The sequence below is a fragment of the Copadichromis virginalis genome, linkage group LG3 (genome assembly GCF_057382275.1).
Source record: "Copadichromis virginalis isolate Kocher_CV1m ecotype Utaka linkage group LG3, C_Virginalis_male_GT1.1, whole genome shotgun sequence".
NCBI classification, from domain to species: domain Eukaryota; kingdom Metazoa; phylum Chordata; class Actinopteri; order Cichliformes; family Cichlidae; genus Copadichromis; species Copadichromis virginalis.
Window position 1 is genome coordinate 2,750,661 of NC_140620.1, and position 18,677 is coordinate 2,769,337.

An 18,677-nucleotide genomic window follows, 5' to 3' on the forward strand; every position below is an offset into this window, starting at 1 on the left:
AAACACACTTATGGCAGTATATCAACACCACCACCCTGAGAGTTGTTCCTCCAGGTGAGTGTGTGTGTGATCAGAGGTGAAGCTGCTTCCTGGTTGTTGATGCTTGTTTCTAAAGATGTTGTTGATGAGACTTTGTAGAAAGCAGCTGGTCTGAGTGATGTGATCAGTAGATAATGTCTGACAGCAGTTTGAAGAGCAAATGGATTCTGTTCTGTTCTTCACTCATCACCTGCCTGACAGCTGACACCTGTTTCTCACCTGCAGGTTTTTATTCTTAATCAAGGAAATAAAAACAAATACATACAAGAACATAATAATTAACACATGAGTAGGTCAAAAAGATGAGTTATAATGTGAGGGGGAAATCATAAGCAGAGAGTGCTTGCTGGTGCTTTCCTTAGACAGTAAACATCACAGAAAATGCCGCGTGTATCTTGTTCATCATGACTCTGGTTTTACGTGGCCTATGAACACAATTTAAAAACTGGTATATATCACCTTGTTGTTTCGTCTTTAAGTGGTCATCTGACTGACTTACCACGACTACTTTATTCTTCTGCTTCAGTCAAACAGCAGCACTCATGCAACTGTTTTGCCCCCTGAGCTCCAGACAGTGCTCGTGATCACCGTCCGCAGGAGAGCGCAGCTGCTTAAAGCTGCAGCGTCCAGATTACTTACAGCTACTTCCTGCAGCTGATATAAGCTGCAGGAAGCTGAACACAGCTTCAACCGTATGTTTGTTGAAAACTAGTAACGGACCGCGTTTTCTTCTTAGTAACTGTAACGACGTTGTAACGATAGGAATAGTAATTAGTTAGATTACTCGTTACTGAAAAAACTAATGCCTTTAGTAACATTGTTACTTGTAACGCCGTTATTCGCATTGCTGGTCGTAAACCCCGCCTCTGTTCAAAGATGGTCGCTCACAGTGGACATAGATGCTTCTTTCACTCCTCTTTCAAACCATCTGTCCTCTCTGTCCAAAATGTGAACATTGGCATCCTCAAAGAGTGACCTTTGACCTTTAGATGCAGATGAACTGCTGAGTCTTGTCCTGTGGAGGTGGCTCTTCTGTGTTGTGCCATGCGCTTGTGAAGTGGCTGTTTGGTCTCTCCGATGTAGAGGTCTGGGCATTCCTCGCTGCACTGTACAGCAAACACCACCCTAACCCTCTCATCCGAGAAGCAAGTCTTCAAGCAACCTAAAGACATCCAGACGCTTTTCTTTGCAAGCTCCTTAGACTACGATTGGAAGGTGAATCCAGAGCAGTTTTCAACCTGAGATGTATTGCTCCACTCAGGAGGACGAAATATTACAGATAAGCACTGAGCTTATCGTTGTGTTTTTTATAATAATAATTTGCATCAGATGGACTATTTTCTGAGGTTAAATATTTTATGTTTTCCACGATTCACTGTGAATATAATGTGTTTATGAGATTTGCAAGTTTTCATTTTCATTCTTAATTAGACTAATCACCTTCACTTTGTGTCTGTAACACTAAAGAGAGTGCAGCACACTTTAAATTCATTCAATTACCTCAACAGGAAGGATCTGCATCTTCAAGCATGGAAACAAGACAGGTAAAGCTTTTAGTGTTTCTACTTTCAACACAGAATAATTTTACTGAATCATTTGACTTCATCCTTACTCTGAACTGCATGCTACACAGGCAGACACTAGAGACTGTAAAGAAAAAGCAAGAAAAACATATCCATTCATTATAAGCAAGTCTTTCTTCTTACAATTGTGCACTGAAAAAAAGGCCATGTTGGATTGACTTGAGTCAATAGAGGACACTGGTTGCACACAAAGGTTTTTCTTTGGCAGAAACTTAAACAACTGAGTTCAATCAACACAACTTGTTCATATTCAGTAAACCTGCATGTTGTGTTCATGAAACACGATTGAAACATGTTCAGATGGAGTAAGATGAGCTCCTGGAGTGTTTTAATTCTTTCATTTTATTTTATTATAGCCCAATACTACTTGGTCACTTAAATACTTCATGTTGTCTTCATATTACATAATGTTCAACAAAGTCTAGAGTCTGGCTACCATAAAAAGTGAATGGATCTACAACAACTACCATCCTCCTGTCTTTATCCAGGGAAATAACCCTGAAGTGATAGGTTACAAGGCAGGGTACAGCCTGGACAGCTCAAGTCTATCACAAACAACCATTTGCAGGTAATTTAGAATCACCAATTAACCCTAACAACTGCATGGCTTCTAACTGCGGGAAGAAACCAGAATACACAGAGAGAACCCAGTGCAAACCAGCCAGATTGTGGATTTAAACCCAGGATCTTCTTACTGTGAAGCAGCAGCAGTAACCACCAAGCCACCAATCCAGACTTAACAAAAGTAGGAAAGCTATGATTTCAAGGCTTGATGCAGAATTTTTTTGTACGTTTTTGTTCTTGACAGGTTAAACCACAATAAATAGCGATAGCATACACGTGGTGTGTGTGTAGCTGTCTGCCTCTTATAACTCCAGTGATTTTCCTGCAGTTTGACATCTTGTGCCATCCTGTGAATTTCATGAGTTCAGCAACTAACCACTCTCACTAGATTGTATCAGGTCATCTCAACAAGAACAAATTAAGTTGTTGACTTTCGTACAGATTCTTCATGATTTAATTACGTTCATAGAAACATGAAATTATTGTGTTTAAATTACAAGTTAGACTTTTTTAATGTAACAACCACCCAATTTACTTTTTTCGGTATACCAACAAAAGTAGAGGCGGCTGCTCGACTTGCCTGAGATGGATGCCTTCCTGAAACCACTGAGATCCCGTGCAGTGTCGCAGAAAGTTATTGACTTACTTCACTCAAACATGATATGAACAATTTAATCTGCCTCTCTGCATATCATGTAGTTTCTACACTATATAGTTACACTTAACTTTAAAGCACGAGGCACTTATGTTAAATACACGCAAGATGCTTACGTAAATCCGAGAGTTGGCCAATCCCTTTTTCTCAGTGTGCATATTGGAATGATTCAGCACTCCTTAGTTTTTCTTATCTTTTTGTAGACAGAGAAGACACCAGTTGCACTCTTCTTTACAGAAGAAGGCCAGAGTTGCTGTTAATATCAGAAATATCTACAACTGTAAGTTGTTCTTTAAGATTTTAACAGTTTTAGATCCATTAGCACTCTGGAGGATGACAGGAGCCACACATCAAAATAAAGAATTTTGTGCTTAATCTAAAATAAAATGAAATCTAAAATAAATTATGCATTTGCAAATTATTTTTTATGATTTTATTTATTCAAACACTATTTTTAAATCATTTTTTCCAAAATTAATTCTTAATCCCGGACAGCATGGTTAACACTGTTGCCGCACAGCAAGAAGGTCCTGAGTTTAATTCCGCCACCTGCCCGAGGTCTTTCTGTGTGGAGTTGGCATGTTCTCCCCGTGTTTGCGTGGCTTCTCGATGGGTATTTTGACTTTCTTCCACAGTTAGTGGGGTTAAGTTAATTGGAAATTGCCCATAGGTGTGAATGCAGGTGCGAAAGGTTGCTTCAGGGTTGAAAACCTGAAGCAATGCAAATTAACCACAAGGCTCTATGTAAGTAGCTCCCTGATTGGTTGGAGAGAAACATGGATTCTCTGCATGGATTTTTCACTTGATTCGCTCGTTGGTAGATGATTCATTGGTGGGTCCACAACCCCCTTGGAGACACTTAAAATCTGGGACTTTCCACTAAATATTTAAAGAAACATAAAGAAGTGCTTATGCTTATCTTTGCAAGCTCTTTAGATGGCTGTTATAGTGTTCAGACTCCAGTACTACATTAACACGAATTCAATACATGCAGTCAGACTCAAGACCAGACATTAGAAATAAATCTTTCAGGTTTCAGGATGTGAAGAAATGGCACAGTGATCAAGTTACAGCACATTTTGGGAAAATAGTTTCCTGATAAATTTGTGCAGTAAAGAAAAATGTGGCAGTTTTGAATGTGAAAATGAAGTTAAGAGTAAGCTGCACGTTAAGAAGAAATACGAAGAGTAATAGGGCAGAGATGTCAAGGCTGGGCATTATTACAATGTTCAAAGGCAAGTGGGTGTTTTTACATAATGTGCTATAATGTCAGGATGGAGCTGCGTGCTCCGGTGTGTACTGGCTCACTGTTGGTGGCTGCTTAGCAGGACTTGCCCCCCCACCTTCAGAAAATAATTCTGATTGTTACAGTGCCAGACAGGACAGGAAAAGTAAGACAAATTACTTAAAAAAACCCTGAAAAACCAAAGAACGAGAGCTTTAGTCAGGCTGGAATAAATAGCTTAAAGTCATTATTAAAATGGTAAAAGTTATTGTGATTATTGCAGGCAAATGGAAAGAGTAGAGCATATTGTTAGATTGTTATAAACACGGCCATCAGAGAGAAATATTAGTCGGAAATCTTCATAAGAACAAAAAATAATTTAAGGATAATTTATTTCTAGAAGTCTCTTTTTAGTTTTTGCTGCTATCTTTTGATTAAAAACAACAGGAGGTGGTGCTGGTGGTGCTGTAGATTCTGCTCCATACTCCAATCTAAAGGCTGGCAGTAATGCACTTGGAAGTGAGTGGTCTGCTGCCTACCGCCATAGAAGAAAAAGAGCAGCATCAGCAGTAGTTATATGCTACATTGTTGGCATTAGAATGGGTGGAAGACAGTCGAATATCAAAAGTAATAATATGTAGTGAATCATTGTCGGCATTATTATGCATTGGAAAAGGAAATACAAGCAAATTCTGTATGAGCTTCCTTTTGCTCATCATAGATTGTGTGAAAAAGTAAAGATATTGTAACTCTGGCTCATGTAGGTATTCTGGGTAATGGAAGAGCAGATAGTTTTGCTAAGGAAGCTGTTATATGAGTAGGTGTTGATGTGCAGATACCATTGTCTAAATCTGAAGGAAACAGTATGGTTTGGAAAGCAAGTAAGAATTTAAAATGGAAATGGCATGGGCTGATGAAATAAAAGGGAGACATTTATATAGATTGCAAAACACAATAGAAGTTCAGAGGAGTAGAGGATTAAATAGGTGGGAGGAGATAATTATAAGTAGAATATGAGCAGGGCATTGCTTTCTCTATGGCACTATTTTTAAGATGGAGAAACATCCGACTGGGTTGTGTAATTGGTGTAATGCTAGAAAGCATTGAGCGTTTGCTTATTAGTTGCAGGAAATATGTCAGTCAAAGGAGAATGTTGAGGGTAGTAATGGGTAGTACTACAGAAGTTTGAAAAGGTGACTGAGTGCTTAAGTCATGATGAAGGGAAAGGAGGGGTTTATCAGTTTTTGAGAAATACTGGACTCATCCAGTGGCTCTAAGGATTTGGAAGTGATGTAACAATAAACCCAGCAGAGGGCAGTAGTGCGACATCTTTGGATGCAAGCTGTTCCTAAAACGGATGAACAAGAAGGAGAAGGAGCTGCGTTAGTATGAAATACTGGGAGGAGGAGCAAGAAGAGCTGAAAGGCAAAACATTATTAAATGTAAATGTAATCTGATGTGTTCAGGGGCCCGTTCTTCGTACGTCGCTTACTACATCCAAGATCAAATGACACATCCAAGATCAAATCATCGCGCTAACCGTGAGCTCGCTAATCCGGTTCCCCGAACACACCTGCTGTTGACGATTAGTACAGCTGGACGCAGGAATGTGACATCACTGGGTGTCGTAAAAGGGGCTACGCATCGATAGTGGAAACATTGATCGGCAACCCGCTGATTGGTCGGCGAAAATGTCGACGGAGCGCGCTCGGCTCGGTATTTTTCGGCAGCAGAGCAAGAACTCTTGAGTGAGGGATTTCAGGAGTTTCAGAGTTTAATCAGAACGCAAGGGAACACTGCAAAGGCTGCAAAAGCAAGGAGAGAGGGCTGGCAGAAAGTTGCTGACAAATCAAACTCGTAGGTAATTTAATAATAATAATAATAATGGATTGGGTTTATATAGCGCTTTCCAAGGCACCCAAAGCGCTTTACGATACCACTATTCATTCACTCCCACATTCACACACTGGTGGAGGCAGCTACGGTTGTAGCCAGGCTGCCATATCGCGCCATCGGCCCCTCTGGCCAACACCAGTAGGCGGTAGGGTAGATCTATCATATGACACTATATTGTCCAATATCATATGGCATTATATTATATTATAATATGTTATATTATATCCCCTTTCACATTAGAGCCACAACAGGACCCACAAGAACATGGGAACAAGTAAAAGTGGAATACAGGAGTATTCTACAGAATGGTAATATTTATCTCTTAGATTGCTTTGCGTCTCTTGGCAAGGTAATACTGGCCTGTAATACTCTGTTAGTTTGTTCATAACAGCAACCAAGAAAAGGGCAGAGGAAAAAAAGACAGGTGGTGGTCCTGCACCCCCTCGTCAACAAGTTGGTTAAGTAAATAATATCCTCACGGGAAAATCGATATCTCTCTATGAGCACACTGTCGCGCTGAGCTAAAGGATCCTGTCTGTCCCGCAATATACGCTGAATTCTGAGGACTCTCCTTATCAATCTTGCACCTTCCGCAATGGGTTGGTCGCGTATACGGACAGGACATGGCTGCGACAGGCTTCCCAAATCCACCTTGGCTTTTATAGCCGTGGTCTCTCATCTTGATTACACGAAGTAATTTACAATTACTACTCTGAAATATGAATTACATCTGTAATAATCACATACATGTAATAGAATGTTAATAGTACATTTCCCTTTTTTAGGGAATGACCTGTATGTATCTGTGTGACATCAATAAAAGGATCAAGTGCTGCATTATCTTTAGTTACATTGATGTTATTTATTTATGGTGAAACAGTGGTGGAATATCGCTGTTGCTTTCGTATACATGAAGCGGACATACCTGCGTGGCCGCGATCTAATCCTGTTTACATAAAGTAAGCCTGCTCCCCAGCAGGTTTACGCTTACGGCTCTGTTGCTATGACAGCAAGTCCCGGATGAGCTTCGGGGAACCGACTGATCCAGGATCACGCGAAATCGTCAACAATCAAATCCAGCTAACTTACTTAGCGAGGTACGAAGAACGGGCCCCAGGTTTAACCTCAGGTGAAAACAGCAGCAGACTTTTAGGACAAACTAGCTAACCTCCCTAACTCTCAGCAGAAACATGTCTCCTGTAACTGCGTCACTCTGCTCCGCTTGGATGTTTGTCGTGTTCGTCTCTGCAGGTGAGGTTTCAGAATTTAACTGTATTAAAACACAAACGGAGGTCATTTGAGAAAAAATTGGCTGCATGGTAAAAATATTAATATTTGTTCGACTTTTTTAAAAGCAAACATTTTCCTGTGAGACAAACAGCTGGCAGCAGAGTTACTTTCATACTGGTTCAGTTTGTCCGTGTGTGCAGAGACTAATAAAGTCTCTCTATTCTGAATAATACATTCAGTTTGATACCGTGGAGCTGGTTAAAGAACAGCTGCGCATTTTTATTTATTTATTATTTTTCTTACCATTTTTTTCCTCTTTAAGGCATAAAATGAAAACTCGGAGCGATCAGCTGTGATTTTCAGCTTTACTGAAGACTTTATTTAAATGCCATCGACACAAAACAATAACAAGGGTTATGACAAAATAAGAGTCCGATCAGCAGAACTACAGAAGCCGTATCTCTGCTCTAACTGCGTCACTCACTCTGATGTTTGTCATGTTTTTGTGTTTATTAACTGGTACAAACTAAACTGTCCCCGAGATACATCAGCTGGTTTACATGTTACTAACAAACCCTTATTTTCATATTGTTTCAGTGTGTGTGAAGGAGACACGAGGCTGGGTGGACACTTAACATCTGTAATGCAGCTGTGACAGAGACAAAGAAGTGTAATGTGTGTGTCAGTAAGTAAGTAAGTAAAATTTTATTTATATAGCACATTTCTAGATAAAGGATCACAAAGTGCTTTACAAGGTTTAGGCACAGATTAAAAAAACAAAGTACAGTCAAAAGTTAACAAAATGCAATTTTAAAAAGATGTGTTTTTAGCTGTTTTTTAAAAGTAATCAGTGAATCAGCAGATCTTAAGTTCTGAGGAAGAGAATTCCACAGTCTGGCGGCCACAGTAGCAAAAGCTCGATCACCCCTAGTTTTCAGTCTTGTATACTGAATAACAAGTAGGCCCTGACCACAAGACGTCAGAGACCTACTAGGGGCATAGGGCTGTAAGAGTTCAATGATGTATGATGGTGCTTGTTCTTGAAGAGCCTTAAATGTCAGAACCAGAATCTTAAAGTGGACTCTGAATTCGACAGGGAGCCAGTGTAACTGTATAAGCAACGGTGTTATATGTGAGTATTTCGATGTTTTCGTCAGAAGCCTTGCTGCAGCATTTTGGACAGTCTGCAGACGCTCCAGGGAACTTTTGTTTAGACATGTAAACAGTGAATTGCAATAGTCCAGTCGTGATGAAATAAAAGCATGAATAACAATCTCCAGTTCAGTATGAGATGTGTGTGATGTGTTGTAGTGTCAGGAGTCAGTATGCAGCTACAAAGCTTTCTGTTCAGTGTATACAAACAGCTGTAGCTCCATAAAGGCAGCATGCAGAGACTCACAGTGTCTTATAATGAGAGGCTGCTTTCTCTCACACATTATGTTCACTTATTACCAGCACATGTTGTTGTTCTGTGGAAGCTAACATCTTGTAGTTTCTGACACTTTGCATGTTTAGCATGAGGCTAAAATTCCCCCTCAGTGGGTCACTGGTGACCTGGTGGATGTTCAGAGGTTCATCAAATCCAACATGACTAAAAACTCAAATGTCAAAGGAAATAAACAAAATTTTAAAGTCAATCATTCTGATCGTGATTGTACTTTGACCTTTAACCTCTCGGCTCTGTGTTGTTTCCTCTTTCAGATCTGGAAATGATTACAGCTGAGTCTGGACAGGACGTCACTCTGCCATGTCGAGCTCCAAACAAAAAGATCATACTTTTAAGATGGAGCAGAGCTGACTTGGAGCCAAAATATGTCCTTTCATACTGGAATGGTCACTTTGATCCAGATCTCCAGCATCCATCTTTTATGAACCGGGTGGATCTGCAGGACAGACAGATGAAGGATGGAGACGTGTCTTTGATTCTGAAGGATGTAACGATTAATGACGCTGGAACATACGAGTGTGGTGTCTTCATGGCAGAAACAGACTCATGGCAGCTCATCAGCATCATCAGCCTGAGTGTTGTTGTTCCTCCAGGTGAGTGTGTGTGTGATCAGAGGTGAAGCTGCTTCCTGGTTGTTGATGCTTGTTTGTTGTATGGATGAGCTGGTGGAAGTTAGAGGTAGACAGATGTTTCTCCAGCTGTTGTCTCTAACTCGTGTGTAAACGTCTGCTGTAACTGTGTCGGTCTACTTGAAAGGTGAAATCAGATCAGAATCAGAATCTTTATTAATGTAACAGAGGCCACACATTATAGAGGACACACTCTTGACCTACTGATCTCCAAGGGCCTGAGCATTTCAAACATTACTGTGTCTGATGTGGGCCTGTCTGATCATTACTGTGTTTTCTTTGAAAGTAAAATCTCAGCCCACACAAATATATCAACAACAGTGATCACAAAACGGTGTATAACTGAACACAGTAGTGCAATTTTTAACCAGGTCTTCCCATTAACACCTGACCTGTCCAGAGGGTCAGTCAATGAGCTCGTCAATAGCTTCAATGCTAACATGTTAAATGTAATGGACACTATTGCTCCCATTAAGGTGAAGGTTATCTCTGGAAGGAAAAAGTCTCCATGGAGAAACTCCACACTGGTGAAAAATGAAAAAAGAGAGTGTAGGAAAGCTGAGCGCAGATGGAGAGAAACAAACCTCCAGGTTCATTATGACATTTATAAAGAGAAACTTCACAATTATAATTTACAACTGAGGAGTGCAAGAAGGTCCTACTTCTCTGACATCATCACTAAAAACAGCCATAATGCTCGGGTCTTATTTTCTACAGTTGACAGGCTAACAAACCCTCCTGTGTCAGTGGCAGCTGAACTTCATTCGACCATGGCCTGCAATGACTTTGCCAAATTCTTCACTGAAAAAATCCAAAAAATTAGACAAGCAATTGGGTACATCAACAGCAGATCCAGGATATGTACTGTGTCCACCAAAAAACTGTTTAAACACCATGAAACAGTTTCAACCTATTAACAGCAAAGACCTGGAGGACATCTTAGGTCAACTGAACTCCTCCTCCTGCTGTTTAGATGTCCTGCCAACAAGTTTTTTCAAAAAGGTCTCAAAGACTTTAGAGTCAGACCTGTTACAGATCGTCAACTTTTCTTTATTATCAGGTGTGTTTCCAGAATCACTAAAAACTGCTGTAATCAAACCTATACTGAAAAAGGACAATCTTGACAAGACACAAATGAACAACTACAGGCCGATCTCAAATCTCCCGTTTTTAAGTAAGATCATTGAAAAAGCAGTTTCTCAACAGCTCAATTACTTCTTAACACAGAATAACTGCTACGATGCCTTCCAGTCAGGTTTTAGACAGAACCACAGCACTGAAACCGCTCTGACCAAAGTGTTTAATGACATATGTCTGAATACAGACAGTGGAAAAATGTCAGTCCTAGTTTTACTGGATCTCAGTGCAGCATTTGATACAGTTGACCACAACATATTACTCAAACGACTGGAGAACTGGACAGGTCTTTCAGGAACTGTACTAAACTGGTTCAAAACATACGTAGAAAACAGGAAATACTTTGTATCAATAGGTAACTTCACATCTGAGCAGACAAGTATCACATGTGGAGTTCCCCAAGGTTCCATCTTGGGACCCCTTCTGTTTAACATTTACATGCTCCCACTGGCACAGATTATAAACAACAACAAAATAAACTACCACAGCTATGCAGATGACACACAAATATATATCACAATGTCACCAGGAGACCAAGGCCCTGTACAGGCTCTTGGTAAATGCATTGAGGAAATTAATGACTGGTTGTGCCACAATTTTCTCCAGCTAAACAAAAACAAAACTGAGGTAATAGTCTTTGGCGCCAAAGAAAAACGATTACAGGTCACCAGAGAACTTCAATCTATACATCTAAAAACCACAAACCAGGCGAGAAATTTGGGTGTAGTGATGGATGCAGACCTAAACTTAGAAAAACACATTAAGACAATAACAAAGTCAGCTTACTATCACCTCAAGAATATATCAAGGATAAAAGATCTGATGTCTCAACAGGACCTGGAAAAACTAGTCCATGCATTCATCTTTAGTAGGCTTGATTACTGTAACAGCATCTTTACAGGTCTACCTAAAAAATCATCAGACAACTACAGCTCATTCAGAACTCTGCTGCTCGAGTCCTCACTAAGACCAAAAAAGTGGACCACATCAGTCCAGCTCTGAGATCTTTACACTGGCTGCCTGTCCGTCAGAGGATAGACTTTAAAGTTCTGATGCTGGTCTATAAAGCTCTGAATGGTTTAGGACCAAAATACATCAATGACCTCCTGACCCAGTATGAACCTTCCAGATCCCTCAGGTCATCTGGATCCGGTCTTTTATCAGTTCCCAGAGTCAGAACCAGACACGGAGAAGCTGCATTCAGCTTTTATGCTCCTTATATCTGGAACAAACTCCCAGAAAGCCTCAGATCAGCTGAAACACTCAGTTTATTTAAATCCAGGTTGAAGACTCACCTGTTCTCAGCTGCATTTGAATAAAGCACCAAATCCACACTTTAAGCTTAAATTTCAAAACTTACATTTAACTACTGATTTTATCTACTGTTCTGATTTTATCTGTTTTGACTTTTGATTTTATATACTGCTTTGTTTGTTTGTTTGTTTGCTTGTCTTAATCAATTTTAAATCATGCTTTTTATTTGTTTTTGTTTTCAATGTCTCTGTAAAGCACTTTGAATCACCTTGTTGTTGAATTGTGCTATATAAATAAACTTTCCTTGCCTTAATCCCTAAAGAAATTATGTGTGTTTACAGTTGCAGACAGATGGCCATGGGCAGGAATGATTTCTTGTGTCCTTTAGTGGTGCATTATGGGTAATCTCAGTCTCTCACTGAACGAGCTCCTGTGACTGACCAGCATGTCATGGAGTGGGTGGGAGGTGTTATCCAACATTGTCTTTATCTTGGACAGCATCCGCCTCTCCGACACCACCTTGAGGGAGTCCAGCTCCATCCCCACAACATTGCTGGCCTTACGGATCAGTTTATTAAGTCTGTTGGCATCTGCGACCCTCAGCCTGCTCCCCCAGCATGCAACAGCATAGAGGATCGCACTGGCCACCACAGACTCATAGAAAATCCTCAGCATTTTCTGGCAGATGTTGAAGGACCTCAGTCGCCTCAAAAAATAGAGACGACTCTGGCCCTTCCTGTAAAGTGCTGTGGTGTTTTTAGCCCAGTCCAGTTTATTGTCAATGTGTACTCCAAGGTATTTATAGTCCTCCACAATGTCAACACTGACCCCCTGGATTGAAACAGGGGTCAAGTGTTTCCTGGTCTTCCTGAAGTCCACGATCAGTTCCTTGGTCTTTGCCACGTTGAGCTGCAGATGATTCTGCTCACACCACGTGACAAAGGAGTCGACCACAGCCCGGTACTCTGTCTCATCATCCCTGCTGATGCATCCAACCACCGCAGAGTCATCAGAAAACTTCTGAAGATGGCAGGTCTCTGTGCAGTGGCTGAAGTCTGTGGTGTAGAGGGTGAAGAGGAAGGGGGAGAGGACAGTCCCCTGTGGTGCCCCTGTGTTGCTGATTACTTTGTCAGACACACACTTTGGAAGACACACATATTGTGTGTCAGGTAATCAACAATCCAGGACATCAGAGAAGCATCCACCTGCATCGCTGCTAACTTATCACCCAGGAGGGTCGGCCTGATGGTGTTAAATGGACTGGAAAATTAAAAAATACATGACCCTCACAGTGCTCGCCGGATTGTCCAGCGGGGGATCCTGATGTGGTCTGACTATAGGTTTTAGCTGGTCCAAGATGAGTCTTTCCAGTGTGTTCATCATGTTGGAGGTCAGTTACACAGGCCTGTAACCCTGGGGGCTGCTGGGATCTTTGGTACAGAGATCGACAGACCACGTGACTTTCGCGCATTGCATTGTGGGTACGAGTGGCAACACAATCAAAACATTGCATCAAGCACAGCATTTCCAGCACCGGTAATCCTTAATTCTGCGGTTTTAATCCCTACTTGCATTTTATTTGCCCCAAAAACAGTTCTGTACAAAACGATGGAGAACACAGCAGCTCCGTACAAAGACAGACGTGACGAAAAGGCAAAAAAAAGTACGAGGAAAAAAATCAAAGGGGTGAAAGGGTCAGACCCATACGAGCATACAGAGTGGCGTTTCATCATTCACATATTTATTATTATATGGTCCTAAGTGTGAGTTCATACACTCACAAAATGTTTGGTAACTTCAGATCCTGCAACAAGCCCAGGTCCAGTTTACTTTGGTGATTTGGACGATTCCATCTCACAGCTGTTGCTACATTTTTTTCCTTTGCATTGGCCTGTACAGGAGATAATCTAATTGTTGTCATTATTTATAACTGGCGTTATTGTTTCATTCTGTTATAGAATTTTACAAGAAAGAGGCAACGTTGTATTCCATTATGCTTTATTAGCTGCTGTGGTAAAAACAAATCAACAATGCGACAACAATAAAAGAAAAAACAACACTGCAAAACAACATAGTGGAAAACAGTTATTCATCACTTGCTTGCTTCAATACAACACTTGGGCACATATATGCGGACGTTTCGTGGCTGTTTTGATCTCGCTCTCTCTCTTCACCGATCAGATCTGGCTGTGGTAGCAGCTTTAAACTCGGTATGACCCAGGTTGATAGAGGGGGTCCAGTCTGGATTATTCCAGCATTTTGTTTCTGGTTTTCCTACAAATCACAACAAACATTAGCCCACAAAGCCACAGTGAACAAAGCAGCATAGCAACAAATTCAATTCAAATCAATATAAGACTTATTTGTAACCTACATCAACAATCATGTTATGATAAATACGTAATAACTACAAAGGAAGACTTACCTTTGTAGAAATGCTTGGAGCAGACTAACATGTGAGCTGGAGTGTTCTGGGACGTTATATTTGGTCTTCAAATGGCTGCAATCCAGGCCATCCGTCAGCTTTTTGTTACTTCGGAAACATGACATGAACAATCCGCTTAAAACCGATCTCTTTACCCGTCGGCTTCCCGTCACTGTCATGCGACCGGCTATTGCAGTTAATAATAGAACAGCTTCTTGTCATTCTTTGTGTTTCTTTGCTGTGTTACTGTTTTCTTGTGAAAGGCTGCGTTCACTAGTACCACTTACCACTCCTACAATCCTACAACCTTTTGCGGTTTTGACGTCACATTTTCGAGCTCTATTGTCTTTAGCCTCTCTGATCTTGTCCTTTAGTAACACCTGGACCCTTCTAGTCATTGAGGTTGGTGGGACAGACCACATACTGTGTGAAAGCTGGCAGTGACATGGTTGAAGTACCCCAATGTTGCAAAAAAGGCACTGGAGTGGTGAGACTAACCGGGCTATGGCAGAGTGGATAGTGTTACATGCTGGCAGAGGGAGGAACATAAGCAGCCCCCAAGATTACATGGGTAAATTCCCTGGGCAAATAATACAGCCTGAGTCCAACAGTGCACAGTTCAGTGTCCAGGCAGCATTCTTTGAATGATATGTGGGCAAGTTTACACCACCGGTTGTTAACAAGAAGAGCAAGCTCCCCTCCTTTCTGCTTACCGCTCACGGCACTGACCCTGTCCGTCCGAACAATGTGGAAGCCTTCCAAGGACGTGTTGTCGTCGGGAATGTCCTGATGTATCCATGATTCTGTGAAACACATCAGGCTACACTCCCGATATTCCCTCTGACTCTGTGCTAGCATCGTTAGCTCATTAATTTTATTTGCTAACGACTGAACATTTCCCATTATGATAGACGGCAGACACGGTTTGTACTTCAAGCATCCCCTGTCTTGCTGTCTCCTTCCTTCTCCTCTTCTGTCCTCCACCTCTGCATCCTTGGTGTGTTCTCCTCCAGATTTCAGCTGGCACGTCTGTGGGTCTGAGTACTATCAGCTGCTCTCTCGAGTAAACAGCCCGTGCAGTATGTAGAAGTTGTGCTGTGGTCCTGTTGCTCGATAAAAGGAACATTTTCCAACCCCAAGTAGATCAAAAACTCTCTCAATCCACATGATTGAAATAAAGTTATTAAAACAGACGCAAGTACAAGTTAAAAAAAAAAAAGTAAGAAAAAAGCTAGACTAAAGAGAAAAAGCGGGAACAACTGGAAAAGGCAGCATGCTTGTTGACACATGTGCACTACAACCTAGTGCACACCTGGAAATCTAGCTGGTACAAACCAAATGATGTTTATATCTGTGATAAAGATTATGTGTCTGGTTTACATGTGAATGATTCGTTTAGAATTATTATTTTTTATATGGACTCAGTTTTTCTGTGTGTATGAAGGACATGCAAGACTGATTGGGCACTTAACATCTGTAATGCAGCTGTGACAGAGACAAAGATGTCTAATGTGTGTCAGTGTGATGTGTTGTAGTGTCAGGAGTCAGTATGCAGCTACAAAGCTTTTTGTTGCTGACATCCAGGAACATATACAACAATTTGTTGCTTATTTCTTTTGACTCAAATGTCGAAGGAAAAAAACAAAATGTATAAAGTCAGTCATTCTGATCATGATTGTACTTTGACCTTTAACCTCTCTGCTCTGTGTTGTTTCCTCTTTCAGTCCAGAAAACCATCACAGCTGAGTCTGGACAGGACGTCACTCTGACATGTCGAGCTCCAAACAACAAATTCATATTTTTAGAGTGGAGCAGAGCTGACCTGGAACATAATTATGTGCTTTTGTACCGGGATGGTTACTTTGTTCCAGATCTCCAGCATCCATCTTTTAAGAACCGTGTGGATCTGCAGCACAGACAGAAGAAGGATGGAGACGTGTCTTTGATTCTGAAGAATGTGACGATTAATGACGCTGGAACATACGAGTGTCGTGTCTTCATGGCAGAAAGACACTTATTGAAGCTCATCAACATCATCAGCATCATCAGCCTGAGAGTTGATCCTCCAGGTGAGTGTGTGTGTGATCAGAGGTGAAGCTGCTTCCTGGTTGTTGATGCTTGTTTGTTGTATGGATGAGTTGGTGGATGTCAGAGGCAGACAGATGTTTCTCCAGCTGTTGTCTTTGTGGCTGGTAGTCTAGAGTTCACTTGTGTTCACTTATTACCAGCACATGTTGTTGTTCTGTGGAAGCTAACATCTTGTAGTTTCTGACACTTTGCATGTTTAGCATGAGGCTAAAATTCCCCCTCAGTGGGTCACTGGTGACCTGGTGGATGTTCAGAGGTTCATCAAATCCAACATGACTAAAAACTCAAATGTCAAAGGAAACAAACAAAATATTTACCCTCCTAGGACCTGGCATTCACATATGTGGACATCACATTTTGGGTGGTCTAGACCAGAACACTAAATTTTGCTCTACAAGGGCCTGATATTCACTTACGAGCAGTGTTGGGTAAGTTACTTTTTAAAAAGTAATTAATTACTAATTACTTAATCAATATTGTATTTAAAATACTTATCTAATTAATGTCTCTGAAAAGTAACTTAATTACTTAATAAGTAATTTAACTAAATACTTCTTAAAATCCTTATAAACCTTGAGTGGACAAACAATAGAAATTAAACTCTTTACATAATAAATAATTTTTAGACTCTACACCAGCGGTCTCCAACCTTTTCTGCGCCACGGACCGGTTTATGCCCGACAATATTTTCATGGACCGGCCTTTAAGGTGTCGCGGATAAATACAACAAAATAAAACTAGTACCGGTACTGAAAAACAGAAGATTTATTCATAACACATGTGAAAAGACCCAGGAAAACCGAGTTAACGATAAAAACGATAACAAAATAACGCTGAAAACCGATAAAACCCTGAAAACCAGACATTTCACACCCGAGCCTCAACTCTCGCGGCCCGGTACCAAACGACCGGTCTGTGGCCCGGGGGTTGGGGACCGCTGCTCTACAGTACGCAGCGGCAGCATCTCTTCCACAGTGTAGCCTGCAATCATTCTTTAAGCTCACCTTCAGGTGCTTTCTGTGCTGCTGAAGTAAAATCAGGTTTTGCTGCTTAGCAGGAGCTGCCGCGGTGTTATCCATGGATGATGAACAAGGATCGCTCAGAAGTGTTCGTCTATGCCCTGTGTCAGGCGCTTCAGTAGATTACTATTAACAGCGGCCGATAGTTTTACATATTACTGTAATGTTCTTGTCTGCTTGTTTCAGAAGAGTGAAGAGACGGGAATATGTCCACTTCATGAAACAGCCACTCGCTTCAGCCGAGTCCGACAGCTTCTGCTGTAGAATACGACTGTGCAGCAAACTGGCGCGAAATGACGAGTAGCTGCACTACAGCCATGTTAAAGAGCAGAGTTTACTTCTACGTTTAGAAGATAAATTAATGAAATTAAATAATGGTATTCAGCGAGTTTAATTATTTTACAATGTAACGCAAGTACATTGTAAGTAACTGTAATTAAAATACCTAAAAATGAACAGTAATCAGTTACTCTACTTTTTCAGTGGAAAAGTAATTTAATTACAAAAAGTAATTTAATTACAGTAACGTGTTACACCCAACACTGCTTACGAGGACATCATACTGCCGCCGTCCTATCAAAATTTAAAACAAATGTCCTCATATGTGGATCTCATTTTACTCAGAAACTCGGGAAAAAATAATGCTGTTTATTTATGCTTGCTAAAAAGATCATTCTTTGTTCTTACATTCATAGGGTCCCAATCAGTCCAAATAGCAAAGAGAAATTAAAAATGCATGTCATGAAAGAGTTTGTGTCTCAGGAGGTTAAAGTCAGTCATTCTGATCATGATTGCACTTTGACCTTTAACCTCTCTGCTCCGTGTTTCCTCTTTCAGACCAGAAAAACATCACAGCTGAGTCTGGACAGGACGTCACTCTGACATGTCGAGCTCCACGAGGCAAACCCATCAGAGCTGTGAAGTGGAGCAGAGCTGACCTGGGAGATGATTATGTGCTTTTGTACCGGGATGAGCAGCTGGATCCAGATCTCCAGCATCCATCTTTTAAGAACCGGGTGGATCTGCAGGACAGACAGATGAAGGATGGAGACGTGTCTTTGATTCTGAAGGATGTGACGATTAATGACGCTGGAACATACGAGTGTCGTGTCTTCATGGCAGAAACACACTTATGGCAGTATATCAACACCACCACCCTGAGTGTTGTTGTTTCTCCAGGTGAGTGAGTGTGTGATCAGAGGTGAAGCTGCTTCCTGGTTGTTGATGCTTGTTTCTAAAGATGTTGTTGATGAGACTTTGTAGAAAGCAGCTGGTCTGAGTGATGTGATCAGTAGATAATGTCTGACAGCAGTTTGAAGAGCAAATGTTCTGTTCTTCACTCATCACCTGCCTGACAGCTGACACCTGTTTCTCACCTGCAGGTCACACAGGAGGACTCAGAGTGGATGGATCTGTTGGACTGCTCATTGGTCTGAATGTTTTTGCCGTGTTTCTTGTTGTTTCTCAGAGCTTTTTCCAGCTTTGA

The 18,677-nt window shown here is 41.1% G+C and overlaps 1 protein-coding gene across 1 annotated transcript; it reads left to right on the plus strand.

The window, feature by feature from the left end:
- The first annotated feature begins 1,544 nt into the window (after nt 1–1,544).
- On the plus strand, nt 1,545–18,677 carry LOC146712300 (CXADR-like membrane protein). Its single transcript, XM_085436181.1, has 5 exons — nt 1,545–1,583; nt 7,790–7,881; nt 8,894–9,232; nt 15,809–16,153; nt 18,574–18,677. The coding sequence occupies exons 2-5, from the start codon at nt 7,866–7,868 to the stop codon at nt 18,675–18,677; spliced, it is 804 nt and encodes a 267-aa protein (XP_085292307.1). The 5' UTR covers nt 1,545–1,583; nt 7,790–7,865.